The sequence below is a fragment of the Myxocyprinus asiaticus genome, chromosome 39, assembly GCF_019703515.2.
Source record: "Myxocyprinus asiaticus isolate MX2 ecotype Aquarium Trade chromosome 39, UBuf_Myxa_2, whole genome shotgun sequence".
Lineage (NCBI taxonomy): Eukaryota > Metazoa > Chordata > Actinopteri > Cypriniformes > Catostomidae > Myxocyprinus > Myxocyprinus asiaticus.
The window spans coordinates 10,981,562-10,999,830 of record NC_059382.1 but is presented as its reverse complement, the minus strand read 5'-3'; the positions used below and the strand labels follow the sequence as shown (position 1 = coordinate 10,999,830).

The window sequence follows — 18,269 nt, the reverse complement described above, 5'->3', positions numbered from 1 at the left end:
ATTAATCCATACGACTCCAGTGGTTTAATCTCACAGTTTTCAAACTGGGAGGCACCAGAGGATGTCAGGGGAGGTGTGGAGAATGATGATAAATTCAGCAAGCAAAATCAAAAGATAAATAAACACTATAAAAATGTATTGTGAAGAAAAATTAATAGCTTAACAGACCATATTCTAGTTTAACAGACCATAGCTCTAGCATTATAATACTGGTAAATGTTGAGAGGGCATCAATGTACTGATTGCGCAAGCACAAATCTTTCCACTCGCAAGTGGATTTCGTTTGCTCTTGCACAAAACTGGATTTGCGCTCTCAAATATAAGCTGCTCTGTGAAATCTCCCTGATTTTGCATGTGCACGCAGAAAACGTGTCCTGTTCACTCGCAAATCTATTATAAAGCCACATAGCTCTGCCTCTGTCTATTTATACAAATATTCTTCCTCTGTTGATGAGTTATATCGAGGGAGAAACAATACCAGAGAACTCATGTGGCGACATTTGTGTAGAAAATCCGAAAATATGTGGAACAAAATACAGACGTGTCCATAATTACAAGTTCAACATGATGTCGGGTCGATGTGTCTTCATGTGTCTGTGACAAGTGAAGTTTCACATAGAGACGGACACTAGCTCATGTGATGCGAGATTATCACAAGTACAGGCTAAAAAACAGTTAAGTAATCCCATTGTCATAAGGACAAATATGTAGGCCTATTTTTAATAAAAAAAATAGGCAAAATACGGTTTCATATGATTAATATAAATATTTATAATGTGTCAGACTGAATTTAAGTTTATTGATCATCATTGGTGAATTGCTCCAACACCTGAAATATGATGAATTTTGATAATATAACACTAGAGGTAAATACCTGATAAAACATCAAATAAGTGGGCATAATGTACTGCTGTTTTAGTGGATATACAGTATATATGTATATATACACAACATTAGTTGATCGGTGATGCTTGGCGAGCTCAGCCACCGGCGGTGGCAGCTGGCAGCAGAACGCGACGCCGTGGCAGTGGTCGATTTGGTGGTACTGGAGCAGTTTATCACCCAGCTGCAGAAAGGGATGGCAGAATGGGTCCAGTGCCACCACCCGGCATCGTTGGATGAGGCCATCCAGCTGGCTGAGGACCACTTGGCGAGCCCTCTTCGGCTGCCTCTCTCTCTCTCTCTCTCTCCTTGTCCCTCCTCACCCTCCTATTTCCCCCGTCCTGTTCCTACTCCCCGGAAACAGGAAGTTGTTTCCCCAAAACTGGCTCCCCGGTCCCGGGAACCTTTCAACCCGCTGGTTCCCTCTATCTCTCTCCACTCTCCTCCCCAGGTTGGTGAATACCCTGGAGCATACCGGATACCTGTAAATATTAAGGGGGGTACATACTAAGCCTTGGTGGATTCAGGTTCTAACCAAACCTCCATTCACCAAGGCTTGGTTCAGTCCGAGGCTTTGGGTATAAGGTGGCGGGTGAAGGTAAGGTGTGTACATGGGGATATTCAAGATTACCCTTTAGTGATGGTCATCATTCAATTTTGTGGACAAAAGCATAGTGCTGAGGCTGCAGTTAGTCCCCTCCTCCCCCATCCACTAATTTTGGGTATGAATTGGTCAGCATTTACAACTTTATTAAGGGGAATATGTGTGGATGGGTCCTGCAACAAACTGTCTCGGTGTGTAGTTTGCGATTCACTGGCTGGGGAGGCAGTGCCGGGGCTGTCTATGTCAGCTCCGCGTCAGAAGGATGCAAGGGAGGGGGAAGTCTCGGCTTCCCCAGCCCTTAGAGAGCTCCCTGTAGGGGATTTCCCTCTGGAGCAGATGCGAGACGAAACCCTTAGGCACGCCTTCGACCAAATGAAATTGATTGATGGTCAACACCTCCAGCCAGACATTGCACTCTCATACCCATATTTTTAGATTATCAAAGATAGGTTGAATAGAGTGATGCAGAACACTCAGACAAAGGAGGATACAACCCAACTGTTAATACCACAGAGCTGTGGGGAAATGTTATTCCAGATGGCTCATTATAATCTGATGGAGGGTCACTTAGGGCAGGAAAAAACACTAAACCATCTAATGGCCCATTTCTATTGGCTTGACATTCGTGGGGATGTTCGCAGATGGTGTGTGGCATGCCGTGAATGTCAGCTGGTGAATCCGCCGGCCACCCCAAGAGCTCCATTGTGCCCCCTTCCGTTGATCAAGGTTCCCTTCGAAAGAATTGGTATGTACCTCGTCGGGCCATTAGAAAAGACAGCATGCTGGCATCGCTTTGTGTTGGTTCTGGTGGACTACGCAACGTGATGTCCAGAAGCAGTGCCTCTGTGCAATATCTTAGCACGGAGTGTTACGGAGGCACTCTTCAGAATTATCTCCCAAGTGGGATTCCGAAAGAAATCCTCACTTATCAGGGCACTACGTTCATGTCATGCACATTATGCGAACTGGACAAATTATTGAGGATTAAATCAATTCGTACAAGCTTTTACCACCACAAAACGGACAATCAAAATCAGACCCTAAAGAATATGATTCGTAAGTTTGTGCACAAGGATACTCGGAATTGGGACAAGTGGCTCGAGCCCCTATTATTTGAAGTTCGAGAGGTCCCGTAAGCCTCCACAGGGTGTTCCCCATTCAAATTATTGTATGGGCGCCGACCGTGCGGCGTGCTCAACGTCCTATGGGAAAATTGGGAAGAGGGACCTTAAAACAGTAAAAACTAATTTCAATACGTTCTTGACCTGAGAGCAAAACTCCACACACTGGGGCAACTAACACAGGAGAATTTGCTCCAGGCTCAAAAACATCAAAGACAGCTGTATAATAGGGTACTCGACTACGGGAATTTACACCGGGAGATAAAGTCCTTGTATTGCTCCCCACATTGAGCTCTAAATTACTTGCCAAGTGGCAAGGCCCCTTTGAGTTTACATGGCGAGTTGGGGAAATCGATTATGAGGTGAAACAAATGGATAGTGGCGGAGCATGTCAGATTTACCACCTCAACCTCCTAAAACCATGGAGAGAGGTGGTTCCCGTGACTTTGGCGATGGTGGTTCCAGAGAGGGAGGAGCTCGGGCCAGAGGTGAACATAAAAGCCACCGATCGAGTCACCCCAGTCACTTGTGGAGACCACCTCTCACCATCCCAATTTACAGAGGTTGCCAGGTTGCAAGGAGAGTTCTCCAACGTGTTCTCGCCTCTCCCCGGTCATACGAATCTCATAGAGCACCATATCAAAATGACCCCAGGGGTAGTGGTACGCAGTCGTCCCTACCGATTACCCGAACACAAAAAAGATGTGGTACGGGAAGGATTGAAGGCCATGCTAGATATGGGGGTAATAGAAGAATCCCACAGTGACTGTGCCAGCCAGGTGGTTTTGGTTCCTAAGAGCGACGGCTTGGGCTCAGGTGGAAGTACGGTATCTGGGCTTCCACATGGGTCATGGGCAGGTGCAGCCCCAAATTGATAATACCGCAGTGATTGCAGCCTGCCCAAGACCTAAGACCAAAAAGGAGGTGAGACAGTTCCTGGGGCTGGCTGCTATTATCGTAGGTTTGTGCCCAACTATTCGACCGTCACCAGGCCGCTGACTGATCTTACAAAAAAGGGGGCACCAGTTCCAGTCCAGTGTATGGAGCCATGTCAGCAGGTGCTCACACGGGTGAAAGCTGCCATTTACAGTGGGCCGTTATTGCACCCTCCTGACTCCTCTCTCCCTTTTATCTTGCATTCGGACGCATTGAACAGGGAGTTGGGAGCGGTACTGTCCCAGATGGTGGAGGGGGAGGAGCGCTCCGTGCTGTACATTAGTCAAAAGGCGATGATGACTCTGCCTGCATTGAGAATGCATTGATTTATGTTTATTGTGCATTTGAGTTTCTGTTTGTGGATATGTTGAACAGCGTCAGAAATTAAATATCACTAAAGTGTGTAAGCTGGTTCCCACTTCCTCCTTTCCCCCGAGACTGACCAGAAACATGTCACAGGGGCTTACTGTTTAACACTTTGAAAACTCCTGGTTTAATCTTTGTCTTCTGAAGTGATATGATAGGTGTGGGTGAGAAACAGATCAATATTTAAGTCCTTTTTTTCCCCAATCAATCTTTACTATCTAATTCATGGTAAAATTATTTTTTCTCCATTACAGGCCAGTGTGTTTGGGGAGGTGGTGGACCTGAACAATGGTTCCTACTCTTTGCGTTTCTTCCTGCCATGGGTTGGTGAGGCACAGGTGGCTGTACGTCTTATCCACTCCAGTGAAGCTGTGCAGGTCCTGAGGTGTCACAGAGACACTGACTCTGACAGAGTGTTTTTCAATGGATATTATGAGGGGCCAGGACCAAATGGGATCAGGCTGAGTGAGGAAGTGAAGTGTAATGTGAAGTGGGACAAGAATGGACTGGAGAGGATGGGAACTGGAGACTGCTGCTGTGAATACAAGGATCCCCGTACTGGAGAAACATGGCGCTGCCAGAAACCCAAATCCCTGCCATGCAATGCCCTTGTGTACCACTCTATGGGCGGGTATATCAACCGCCTGACTAAAGAAGAAAATATGCTTATGTGAGATTAAAAGATACTTGATTGACTGTTTACCTGATTTCTCTACCCCATTCATTCAGTCATTAACTAGTTTGTTGTCATGATAAATTTATAAGGCAGTTTGAGAGATACGTTCTCTTTCTTGGCAGGAAGCACACCAACAAATATATCAATGGTGAAAAGAGCATCATCAAAATTCTTCCTTCCATTGCATTTGAAAGTATTGGTATGTTGGCCTTTGATCTGTGGAGATGGATACTTTGTTTAAAAAAAGTATGGTCATGTAGGGAAATTTGGTTGATGAAATTGTTTATGTTGTTCAATAGAGTAATGCTTTCTCAAAGTTTGGCTAGTGTAAATTAAATAGCAAGCTAGAATTACCTTATACCAGATTAAATGAGTTAAAAAAAAAAAATTAAAGATTCCAGAATTGGTAATTTTAGTTTGAGGCATTGAGAAACATATATATATATATATATATATATATATATTTTGTGAAAAATAAACCTGATTTCCTTTTATGTGACCTTACAGTCTCTATTTATTCCATCCTGCAGATGTAAATGAGAAATGCCATCCTGGTTTGCCAACACCAATTCCAGCTGGCTTTTATCTGTATGATGTGTGGACGTCCTTTGTCTGTAGAACCCATCATTTTACAACCCAAATGACAACACAGTGCCTGAAAGACAAACACATCTACATGATGGGAGACTCTACTCTGAGACAGTGGTTTGAATTCTTGGTGGAAGCAGTACCAAGTAAGATTTTTGCCCCACTCATAAAATTGCCTTAATAAACATATGCTTATTGGATCATTCCGATAATAGTTCAATCAGTAGATTATTCCCTATGATATAACAGTCATGATTCATATGTAAATAATAAGTCATATATACAGACACAATAATTGTGGGATCATCAATGTTTGTTTTGCAGCCCTGAAGCAGATGAATCTGCATGTTCAATATCAGGTAGGGCCACTCATAGCAGTAGATGTGGAGAACAACATTGTCTTACATTGGAGGGCTCACGGTGTTCCTCTGCGGTGTCTAAAAACATCAGTGGCGAATCTTCACTACATCAGTAATGAGATTGATGACCTGGCTGGAGGACCCCACACTGTCATTGTGTTTAATCTGGGGCCCCACTTCACCACATACCCTCTGGATATTTTCATACATAGAGTGCTGAGGATTCGCAAATCTGTACTGGCATTGTTACAACGGGCACCAGACACTATCATCATAATAAAGACTGTCAACACTGGCTATAAGGTAAGAGGTTAATGTGTTCCAAGTGTTGAAAACAAACTAGGGTGACCAAATGTTAAAATACAAAGAGGCCACTCTGTTTATGGCTAATATTGTAATGTTTCTCTGTGTTTGTAATAGGATGTGTTTGGCAGTGACTGGTATTCCTTACAGTTGGACAGAATTCTACGATGGGCTTTTCAGGATGTTAGTGTTTACATTTTAGATGTGTGGCAAATGACAGCCTGTCACTACAGCACAGAGGACATTCATCCAGGCCCAATCATCATCAAAAATGAAATCGACATTTTCCTTTCATTTATTTGCCCGGAATGAATTTACATTATTTTGAAATGGAGGAATGTAAAGTGTTCAAAAATAACTTCTAGTGCCAGTGAAAAGCCTGTCACAGGTGTAAGGCTGGCATCAGGATGTCTACACCCAGAAGGCTCTGTGAGAGCTAACATCATAAAACTCTCACACAGAAGAGCATCTCCACCTGAGACAACACACCCTACTGATTAAGGACCATAAAACGCAAATCTCACTCATATCTGCCACCTCTCTGACCTCAGGTCACTTTCGGGTCACCAAAAACTAAGTTAAGTTAAAACTAACTAGACTTATTCTGTTCTGTCATGTAAAAGGTTTTCTGATCATACATGTTTGGTATCATACATGAGGTCTCAGTGCAGCTGGTAAAACGGTCTCATTCCTTTTCAGCAAAGTCAAATCACAAGTAAGATTTAAGAATTTAGTAAAATACTGCATTCTATCAGGGACATGCCTCTGCCAGATCTCTCACAGGGACCAGATGCTGTATGCAGATTAGGTGCATTCTTTGTAAACATCAAACGACCTACTAAATCACAAGTTTCAAAGGTCTACCTTCAAACCCCTAAATTGTAAATCAAATCCTGAATAACATCAAACACACACATCTGAAATAACAATAGAATCGTTTGGTACTTAAGGAGAGATGACAAAGGAATCAGGGTGTCTGTAGTCAGATCTCCCGCACAATTGCTGTATAGTTTTTCTCAACCAGGTATGCAATTCTTATTCCTTATGTTTTGATAAATGTTTAAATTTGACTTATTATTGTCTAATTGGAATTGATGAATGTATTATTTTACCTGGTAAATAAATTGTTACATTTGAGTTTATTCTGATTTGCTCTGAAATTATTGTCTTTAGTAGATTACGTTAAGTTCAAATCTACGACCAGGTTAGTAGTGGACTAAAGCTCAGTTCTGAGTGGAGCATGGGGCACACCGACTGAGACTTTAGAGCTCTGACTAACAAATTGGCATTAGTTCAAGTGTACTTAGAGTGTACAGGCTCGTTATGGAATTACCGTTTAGGACAACATGAAGTTGTCGACCAAGCCTAAATAGGGTGAAGTCTAAACCTCTGGTTATTGTAATATTTTCTAGCTAAGTGTACATAGGAAACTATGGCATGATTATATAAAGCTATTTTAACTTAGGTATTGTTAGTCTATCTTTGTAAATTTAGTGGTCATGACCTCTGGATAGAAATAATGTTACTCTAATTAAGTGTTTACTATCTAAGGGGACTAAACAAAATACTTTTAGATAAAAAGGCAAGCATGAGCAGCCATCTAATTAGTATTTAGTCAATTACTGTTTTAATGACCAATACTGGCGTATTTGTGACCGTGAGATCCGCGTACACGGCTGTCGAATTCGAATGAACGAGTACAATATAAAATAGAGTTAAATACAATGATCAAATGTTAAACCAAATTTAATAATAATAATTAAGATTGGAACATTGATATATCCTTGGAAACTTTTATAATCGGTGTCAGATAAAATAAACGGGGATCATAAAAGGAATAATATAGTTATTTAATTTGAACGAAATAACTTAAACTTAATGCGCACGATAAGACAGAACATGCAGGAGACCTTCAGCCATGCCATTGGATACCGTCCTTGGGCCATTGGGTGGCCTCCACCTTACACAGGTGATGTGGAAAAAAAATGAATTAAAAAACAATTCTTATTTAAAGAACTGCGTAATTTACAATGGAAAAAAACAAAAACAAAACAGACATACTGTGTCTTCACTGTGCTGTATTTAAATTGTCCCAATCTAATTTGCATTCACAAGCCTGGATCTTGTTTATAATGAGATTCATCAGGGTTAAATGTGCACTCAGAATTTTTTTTTTTCCCTCATTTAAAAAGTTGTATTCTTAAAGAAATTAGTTGTAATTTTGGAACATTGTTTTGAAATCATCACATGATTTGAACGCTTCAGTCATATCAGTAACTTTATAAAAGCTGTTTTAATGCTGTTTTAAGTCTCTTCTTTAATAAAGAGAAAATGTGTGGGAAATGTCCTATGATGAAAACATAATTATTGTTAATATATTTAATATATAAAATATTGTTATTAAAAGCAGATGTTATTGTGACAACTTATCCTGGCCTACAGTGTGACAAAATGCTCCGCTATTGTTTAATACTGCCTTAAGTTGCTTCCCAGGAGAGCTTGTCCTGAAACACCTGGTCCCTTAACCTGGGGGCATGATTTAGCTTGACTAGTAGACTAATAAAGTAATAATAAATAAACAAAGTCTGAAGCAGAAATAGGATACATGATATATGTGTGATTCCACAGGCATCCCTTATCATTTTATCTCTGAATTGCCTGCATCCACTGCAGTCTTCTGTTAGCTACTTTGTTCCTATCCAAGTGCCTGGCAAAAATTGGGTTAACTTATTTTATTCAGTTGGCTGTTTGACATTTTGTTGCTTTTAATAAAGTGCTTTCTAATTTTCAAGTTTTCTAATTTCTCTTCATTCTCACCATACCGTGTACCTTGGTGTGGTGGCAGGGGCGTAGCACCAAATGTTGGGCCCTGGGCACAGAACTATTTAGGGCCCCCTAAATAATTTGGGTTTGTGGTGGGGGTTATATATAAATGGTTTTAGATGGATATTTAACAGTGCTATATTATTTATAAATAATTCAACTTTTTTTTTTATTTTCAAACACAAACATTCTTTGAATCAAACAATAAATTAGTAAAAATAAAAAATGACAAACAACACAGGTTATTAATTCTGTCAGGAAAGTCAATCTGAACCTCATAGAAAAAAATGTTATGTCTGTTGGGGTTTTGCTTGAGGACTTGCTATTGGCTGTTGTGTTCACATAATTAATGAGGTAGGTCTGTGCAGGTTTTGGGGACTGTTTGGGGGTGTTATTAATTAACATTTAAAATTAATTGGGGTTATAGTTATGTTTCAAGTTCCATGTAACATTAATAATGTAGTTTTATGTTATGACAAGGGTGTATTAACTTGGCCAGCATTTGCGAATATCATAAAAAACTAGCACAAGTGCAGTCAGCACTTTCAGAAAGGTTAATAGCATCAAGGAGGATTTCGTCTGACTGGAATCCTCTTTGACACTTAAAACTGAAACTGAAAGAGGTCAAATGACCACCTAGATCAGGGGTACTCAACAGGTGGACTCCGGTCCGTATTCAGACCAACGGACAATTCAGTCTGGGCCGAGATCTAAATCTTTAAATCTTTGTGCTAGTTATCTGACACCTGTCTAAGAGATTGTGTAAGCATAGGTGTATATGTACGCAAAACGGGAATAGAGCAAAATATTTCTCTCTAGAGTGGGAATAAAGCGCGTATAGCACTACATGGTTTATTCCCGCTCCGCACACATTGCCTCTCTCCCGGCTAAAGTTATGAGGTGCCACATAATGCCTGATTTTTACTATACGTAGAGTTGCAGGCGCGGTTATTATGTCAACAGTAGTGGAGACACCGCTACATATACTGGCATCTTTCGCTTAAACCCACTGTAGAAAGCAAAAATGAAGCAAAGTTAAATATCCATCTGTCTGATAAGTGATTCAGATGGTTCATCTAAGCCAGGTTTGTGTCAGTGTCAGGACAAGTTAACGTGCCGCCTTTAGACTATACAATTTTTTTCTGTCTAAATTTAGCTTTATTAATCAGCATGTTATGAGCCTTTCATAATAAACAAACAGATTTTTGTTCTAAGTTTGTGAAAATTAATCAGAGATGTCATCATGGCAAAAAGGTAGTGGGCTGGGTATATAAATATATCCGTATGTACAATATACAAATACAATTCTGTTATATACAGAAGCAAGGGAATGTAGTGGCAGAAGAGGTGTGGTATGTTGGATAAATATAAATAGACTAAGCTGTATATTGCACATTAATTATTGCTCAATGGATCAGTTTCAACTGTTCATGAGATGGATAGCCTATGGGAAAAATTTGTTCCTGAGCCTGACGGTTCTGGTGCTCAGTGCCCTGTAGCGCCTGCCAGAAGGAAACAGTTCAAAAAGGTAGTGAGCTGGGTGAGTGGGGTCCAGAGTGATTTTTCCAACCTTTTTCCTCACTCTGGAAGTGTACAGTTCTTGAAGGGAGGGCAGGGGACAACCAAAAATCCTCTCAACAGTCCAAACTGTCCTTTGTAGTCTTCTGATATCCGATTTCGGAGCTGCACCAAACCAGGCAGTTACTGAAGTGGCTTTCAAAAGGCCTCCTCCCATATATTCTGAAAGTAAAAATATTTAAACACAAAAACTGGACTGCTGTCAATCAGCTTCAAAACGAACTGTTGACCTTATCTTTTAAAATTTATATCCGAGTGCCCTCCACTGATGAACACTTCATGAAATATTTTAATCTTTTGGTAGAAGATCCCTCAGAGCCCACTACTTTGGCTGTCTCTGGGCCCCCAATGTCCTCATCCCTGCCCAGTTTTGAAGAGACAATTTTGAATGTTTCAGAATTTATTTTATTTTATTTATTTATTTACAAGGCAAGTTATAAAAACTATTAAAAAAAATGATATATATTCATAGCCATATGACACAGTGTATGCTACAAACTATTATCCAGACCTTTGCTGGAAGGAAATGTAGAGACAGGTCCTCTTGGAACTTTAATTGAATACCCCTGATCTAGATAATTGTTCAAAAATCACAAAGGATTCAAATCGGACAAAAAAAAAAAAAAAAAAAAATAGTCCACACGACTTTGTGCTATATTCTACATTATCTGAAACCAAACAATAACTGATAATGATTGTGAAACAAACAAACAAACAAACATACAAACAGACAGACAGACAGACAGACAGACAAACAAATCAAAACAGCAAACAGGTTTGGAAAGACATGAGGGTAAATAATGACAATTTTCATTTATGGGTGAACTGTCCCTATAAGTGCAATGGAAAAGCTGTGCTTACCTTGTTGCCAAAAATTCCTGCTTTCATTCCTGTCAAGGTCTGCTCATTCCACTCAGTCTCTCTTGCCAGTTATGGGAAAGGAGTACAGAGGGATTGATGCAAATGATCCAGCAGATTAATTCATTTGGACACAGACCAGACGATTACAAGAAAACCTTTAATTTGAAAAACTTGAAAAACTGAAATAATCCTTATTAAAATGAATACACTGAATAAAGTTAATTTAGTAAATATGTATATATGGATATATATCTTAAAATAAAAATAACACTGGTCAACAGATGAAGTCAGGGAAGAGAGAAAGGAAGCCAAGTCTGCGAGTGAGAGGCCTTTGGGGTGCAGAGTGTAGAGATTTGTTCAACAAAACAATGAATACAGGAATGTGGATATATAAGTGATTACATATCATTATAATATTTCATGAGCAGAATATATATGAAAAATAAGCAAAGTATATAAAAGAAAATAGTCTTTTTAAACACATCAGGGATGTTCCTTCCTACATGATGCAGAAATGAAAAATACAAATTTACAATACACAGTATTTAAGTGATCTCTACCATTTATGTTGTCATAATGTCAATCTTATTTACAAAAAACAAGCTTATCACTACTGTTAAATGTTGAGATCTTAAATGTGAAAATGATGTTATTATGTATAAAGCATGCTACGCTTGCATTGGCAGTTTGTTGCTGCCCCCACCCCTCCGGAGATCAAACTGAACATTTCCAAGTGTGGATAAACAGTCCAATCAGACGCGTTCATCCGCCTATGTACGTACACCCTATTTGGAGCTGCTCCATCATCTGTTCATTGCATTCAAGAGCAAAGGCTGAACAGACAAACACAAGGCGGAAGTGCACAGCAGTCACAACGGAAAACTGTAGCCTATGCTCTTGAAAGTTAAAATGCTCTCAAAAAATAAAATGGAGCTTGAAACTTGGGAACAACATGGTAAGTTAGTTCTAAATACTTGCTGATATACTTTCATAAACACAAAGGCATGATTTAGGGAATAAAGGGCTAAAAGCACACCTTTTGCTTTTTTCTGGCCACAGAGTGTATCAAGATTCAAGAAATACATTTATTTTTACTGAATACTGATGGTGCAACAAAATTTGTAGAGCAAAAAAAAAAAAAAAAACTAACAACAGAAGGTTGTTAGGAATAAAACAATAATAATAATGATAATAAAAAGTGTTGAGTGGTATATGGAGCTAAATTCATGACTAAAGTCTTTGAAGCGTTAAAAACATGTTGAATTGCTCTAATCTTAAAAATAAATGCATTGTATTATCAGTGCTTGCATTTAAATGCATTGCATTTACAGTGCTTGCATTTTAGGAGGCTGAAATTTAACATGGTTGTATTTTTAAGCATTGAATATTTCATTTGGAAACATTTCACAACTAATTTCATTATTAAAAATTAAACAATAAATATTCACCTTTCAAAGTTAGTTTCCAAAATATTCAGTTCATTTGAAAATACCATCAAAATTTTTCGAAAGGTAAAATTCAGCCCGTTCTATTCCGCTTAACAAAATTCGCTTCCTCAAATTCAGTGGTTCAAATTCGATTGGAAATTCAACCTTCCACATCTGGGAAATGCAGGAAAAGCAGCAGAGTACTGATGCACAATCTCAACCTGGTGCTATTCATTCTCACCAGTAGGTGGTGCAATGCGATTGGGTGTTGACTGCTGAAGACCAAAGCTACAGGTCGAGAGAACAGCCATGTATGTTTTGATAGTTTGTTTTCCAATTTGAAAAGAAATGAGCAGAAACAAGAAAACAAGATAATTAAATAAAACTATATATTACAATAAAAATAATAAATGAATGAATTAAAAATTAATTAGGCCTAAACCAATAAACAATAGGCCTACCTTTGTGCATGAGCTGGTACAAAGTGGCCGCATGATAACAAATTCAGAAGGAATGATGTCGATGTTATACTGTATTTACGGGGAAATTGTATATCTTGGCACGTCTTCCCACATTTCTTATCTTTACAAACTCTAATCTTCCTCTCTGACACCGAAGGGCGCTGTCACATGCACATTGTTATGCTTTGATGCTCAGTTTGGGCGCAAAGCGCAGATCTCCGCTTAATTAGTGCTTAAACTGCCCTATTGTGCACATGAAATAGGCCTGCCAACATGTTAACCTCTTTATACTATTTATATCTTCACAGACCCTAGAAGCTTGCACCCCGATGGTCGACCCATAGATGATAAATGAAACATGTGCAAATGCACATTTGATGAACAAAGCAGTGATTGTGTAAAAACAGTAGATTGTAGCCTCCAGCACAAAAATATTTACAAAACTATGTATTTAATTATGTAATTAGCCTAATTAGTTTGATTATTTAAAAAAATAACTTTGAACATTTCTCAGCGAGCTAAATTACAAGTATTTATAAAGTTATGCACAAATCTATCAATGAGTGACACTATACGGTCTAATTTCAGCACTTCAAATTGGACATCAAGGAAGCATTTAAAAATGCGTCACGCATTCCTGTTAAGTGCAGGTTTGGGAAATGCACAAGAGAAAGGATAGTACATTCACAAATTCGTATGTAGAGAATGCTCTTAAGAGCTAAGACCCATAGTTAAAGGAAAAGCAGCAGTCTTTTTTTCTCATGATCAATGCACTTGGCTGGGGGCGCTCTCCGTTTCAGTTTTAGGTGCTTAGAAGCAATGGCAGCTTAGAAAGAAATGGCATGTAAAGAAAATAGTGCAAAACAATGTACATAAATTAAGAGAAATGTCAAGAGATATAAAGTTCTCGCTCCCTCATTACACAAGCGTTTTGTGCAGTGTAGGTGGTGCTCATGTTGCGGTTTCAGGGGCAGCCGTTGCCATATTTACAATGAACGAACTCCATTGTGCCAAGCCACATACAACACATATTTGTATTTACTAAAATCAGCAGATAGTCAGTTAAATAATAGAAGTCAGTTGAATCATAATCGTTTGTTACATGAGATAAAAAAAATGATAAAATACAAACACATAAACAGTGTTTATTGTTGATTTGTCTGTCTTTGATTTGCCTACGACAAACCTGATGCAAATTTAGCGCAGCATTTATTTTTATTTGTTGTTTATAATTTCATTAGAATGAAGTGAAATATTTTTGGGGTATGGTTTATGATTAGCACTGACGACATGTCACCCTTTAAAATCAGTTCGTTTTAAAATTAGGTTTCATTTTGCAGTTTATTTTAACCTGGCAAATCTACTTGTGCACTCATATGCTCCCAAGCCCTGGCTTTCACATAATATCTCTTTATGAGATTTTCGAAGGATTGTGAAATTTGGGAATTTTAATTACATGTATCTTTTCTTCCATGTTTTCAGCAATCTGATATAAGCTCAGTAAATTGTTGTATGTTTGCTGTGAATAATAAGCCTTTCAACGACAGCTGCAATGACTCAGAAAAACTTTAGAAAAATCTAAAACATTTTACGTCTTGCGGCGCCTGTCGCGAAGAGCCGTGCACGTGAAACCGGCAGGACGAGCACCGCCTCCGTGCATGCCGCTAGCAAAACCGCCCACGATTTGCCGCTTTCCGCATGCCTCTTATTGAAAATGAACTAGATACTTGTAAAAGCGAACGTTCTAAAGGCTTGCTAGTGTGTAACGGCCTTTAGAACGTTCGCTTTGACGCATACAGTGAAGACAGCTTCAAGCCGCGGCGCATTGCACACCCGGTGTAGACAGCAACATTGATTATGCCAGACAATTGACCAGAAGTCCGAAGAAAGGACAGGCTCTGGCAAAAGAGGATGCAGTCTATCACTGCTCGTATGTGGCTGTTGTTTGTGTGTTGGATGTTAAGTAGCCTACTTCAATAGAGACAAAACGTGATCAATTATCTGCTGAGCGGAACAGACCGATTCGGTGAGAAGCGCGACACGACCCATTTCAATTCACCAAAACCAGTTCAATTTTCTTATTTGAAATAAAAACAATTGATTTTCTAACAGGAATATGATTATTATCATGTGAGATATTTTGTGTGTGACAAAATGCAGTTTATTTTTATTTGCAAACTATTCGTATATTCTGGCAGATTTGATTGAGCGGACCAGTGCTGCTCGTCATAGTAACATCATTATATTTGCGCATAACTTTATAAACATTTGTAATTACCTCCCTGGAAATGTTTAAAGATATATTCATCCTAATTAACTACATAATTACATTTTGTTTTGCAATAGTTTTGTGCAGAACGATTGTGTATTTCTTTTACACAATCAATGCTTCATTCATCAGGTGTGCATTTATGTGCATTTGAAATGTTTAGTGTTCAGAAATTGTTCTGTGGGTCGGGATGATAGCTTCCAGTATCAATGAACACAGTGGAGGCCGTATAGTCCTGCCAATAAAATCAATTTAATATAACTTACCTTGTTATTGCTGAGCGCCAAACAAGGAGACATGTGGAACCTGCGCTTTAGGGACATTCACCAATCGAGAGGTCTGCTCTTTACTCCTAGAGGTGATAACGGTGACAGAAATGTGGTGCTGCACAACATGTGGTGCGGGCGAGAGTGTCCTTGGGTGTCAGAAAGGAAGAGGAGACAATGAAAAAGTAATTGACATTTTTCTGCTCTCTCTGATTTTATTTTAACTATTCATCCGTTTATATATCTATTTTATGCATTATTATTATTATTATTATTATTATTATTATTAACCTTGGCTGGGTTTCCCAAAGCACTAAGTAGGACGTTAGTAGCACTTAAGTAGTACTTAATCTCTAAGTCACGTTTACAAAAAGCATTGTTATCTAAGTAGTTCGTAAAAACTTCGTAAATTAACGCTCTTGAACCGCTCTTAAGTCCATTAAATGCAACTTAAACATATCCTTCTGGAATCTTTCACAGTTTATCAAAGACAATGGGACAATTAATACATTTTATTATTTTGATCATTGGAAAGCCATTGTAAACTATTTCAGAGGATAAAAAAGTGTTGAAAAAATCACTATGAAACCAATAGGCAGTCTCCGTAGTCTGCACATGCAAGGTGAGTAGAAGACATGTAAGTAATGTGACCACGCAGATTAAAAATTAAATAAATATGCCTTAATAAATAATTAAAATATGGTTAACAGAGGAGATTAGAGCGAGTGTGTGCAATGAGAGATTCCCTCTCTCACTTCCTCCTCCTTTTCTTCCTTCCTCCAATGGCTGGTTCAAATCAGCTCACCTATAGTCTTTTTACAAGGCAGTAACAAACTGCATGATGCATAATAATGCCTAATTTCTTTAATTAAATTCTGTAATAGTTAGGTAATACCTTTTGGCACCTTGACAAGGTAACAAACAACTGCATGTTTGTCAGTATTTCCACATTATTTTCATTTTCATACTGGACAAAGTGATCAGCACCTTTGGACTGGACAACTCCCGTAACGTAGCAGTTAAGTTAAACTTTATAACGAGTTATATACGTGCTGGTTTGGGAAACAGGAGTTACAATATCGTAAAATAACGAGTGTGTTAAGAAGGGGTAGGTATGACTCAGTCAGGTGGTACTATGTTGCATTCGCTACAGGATGTCAGTCATGACTCAGAAAGACAGAATCAGGTTGATATGGGTTTACTTCAGTAGTTAGGAATAAGGAAACAGATAAGCAATCAGCACGGTATGGCATACAGGGATTTCTTTCTTTGGTTCCAGTCTACACAATATTCATTTATGTATGTGTGTGTGTGTGTGTGTGTGGTTCTAAAATAAACAGAGAGACGGAATATTACTAACTACAATAGTATCATCATCACAAAATAGTACAGCAGTATGCTCATAAGCTAAGGCATTAGAACAATATTATCATAATAAATTATAATAATAATATATTGTAGAAATAGAACAACAATTCTCATAATAAAGTAATCAACGGTAACCATTAAATGATTACAGTGTGACTAGTCAGTGTGAATGGTCACTTAACGCTAGACAAACATTATACAAATGACATTTTCCACAAACAGTCAAGATTAGCTTAGCATTAGGATGAATTGGCACACATTACAATATTAAATATTTGCTAGAAACACTCTCAAAGAAACATTAATAATAAACAGCGCACTTACATTTCGGCATTGACGCACACCAACTAAAACCACTCAGGAATTATCAGAACAGGGTAAATTTTCAGGAACCAAGCGCTAATCAACCACATAGCTCTAGGCAATTGGGGGTCTACGAGCATAACAACGCTCCCAACGGCAATCTCCTCTACGTCTTGCTGCCATTTAGATAGAGTCTGCACATTTGGTAGGTAGTACTTGATGAATGAGGACCAAATTAAATCTGTGAGGATCTGACTGTGGCACCATCGTTTTCAACTGATTATTTCGCTTTGAAGATATACAACTTGTGGGAGAGAGCCATCGAGCCGCCCCATGAGAAGGGGATTTGGGGTAATAGCATCTATATCTGAGATGTCAGAGGATAGGTATTCGAGAGGCTTGGAGTTCAGTATTCCCTCTACCTCAATTAACACTGTCCTGAGGACCTTCTCCATAACAGATTGAGCACCAACAGAAGCATACAGAGCTGATTTAACAGATCTTATCTCACGTTCCCATACTCCTCTGAAATGAGGAGCTCTAGTTGGGTTGAAATAAAAGTGAACTTTCTGATTTGCTAACTGTTGTTGTAGTTCAGGTGACATAATTTTGAATGCTTCATGCAACTCTCTCTCCCCTCCTTTAAAATTAGTCCCTTGATCAGGCCAGAGCTCGAAGGGAGTTCCTCTATGTGCCACAAATCTCCTAAATGCCATGAGGAAGGAATCAGTGTCAATACTTGATAGTATGTCCGGGTGGACACATCTGGTTGTCAAACACTTCCAAATTATTCCCCATCTTCTCTCGACTCTCTGTCCAATCTTAACTGAGAAGGGCCCGAAGCAATCCATTCCCGAGGAGTGAAATGCAGGCTTAAATAGTTGAAGTCGAGCTACAGGCAAGTCTGACATTTGTGGGATTTCTGGTTTGGCTTTCCATCTCCGACAGTCAGTGCATCGAAATTGGTGATTGCGGATGGCCTCTCTACTACTCAGAATCCAAAACTTCCTTCTAATTTCAGCCAGGACTCTCTCTGGGCCTGGATGTTTCAACTGATGATCGTAGTATTGAATGATAA

The 18,269-nt window shown here is 39.0% G+C and overlaps 1 protein-coding gene across 6 annotated transcripts in view; it reads left to right on the top strand.

Annotated features, from left to right (window-relative positions):
• The window catches only part of LOC127430106 (NXPE family member 3-like), a 49,272-nt gene that overhangs the window by 3,772 nt on the left and 27,231 nt on the right, over positions 1–18,269 (top strand). For 2 of the 6 annotated variants that reach the window (XM_051679592.1, XM_051679595.1), the window contains 5 exons: positions 4,164–4,579; positions 4,708–4,784; positions 5,116–5,319; positions 5,498–5,835; positions 5,953–6,977. The exons of 2 other annotated variants lie outside the window; for them this stretch is intronic. In XM_051679592.1, the coding sequence (XP_051535552.1) occupies positions 4,164–4,579; positions 4,708–4,784; positions 5,116–5,319; positions 5,498–5,835; positions 5,953–6,147 (1,230 nt within the window). In that variant the 3' untranslated portion in view covers positions 6,148–6,977. Of the gene's footprint in view, positions 1–4,163; positions 4,580–4,707; positions 4,785–5,115; positions 5,320–5,497; positions 5,836–5,952; positions 6,978–11,891; positions 12,053–18,269 lie in introns of those variants that run through there. 2 more of the 6 variants (XM_051679590.1, XM_051679593.1) reach the window with 2 other exon arrangements.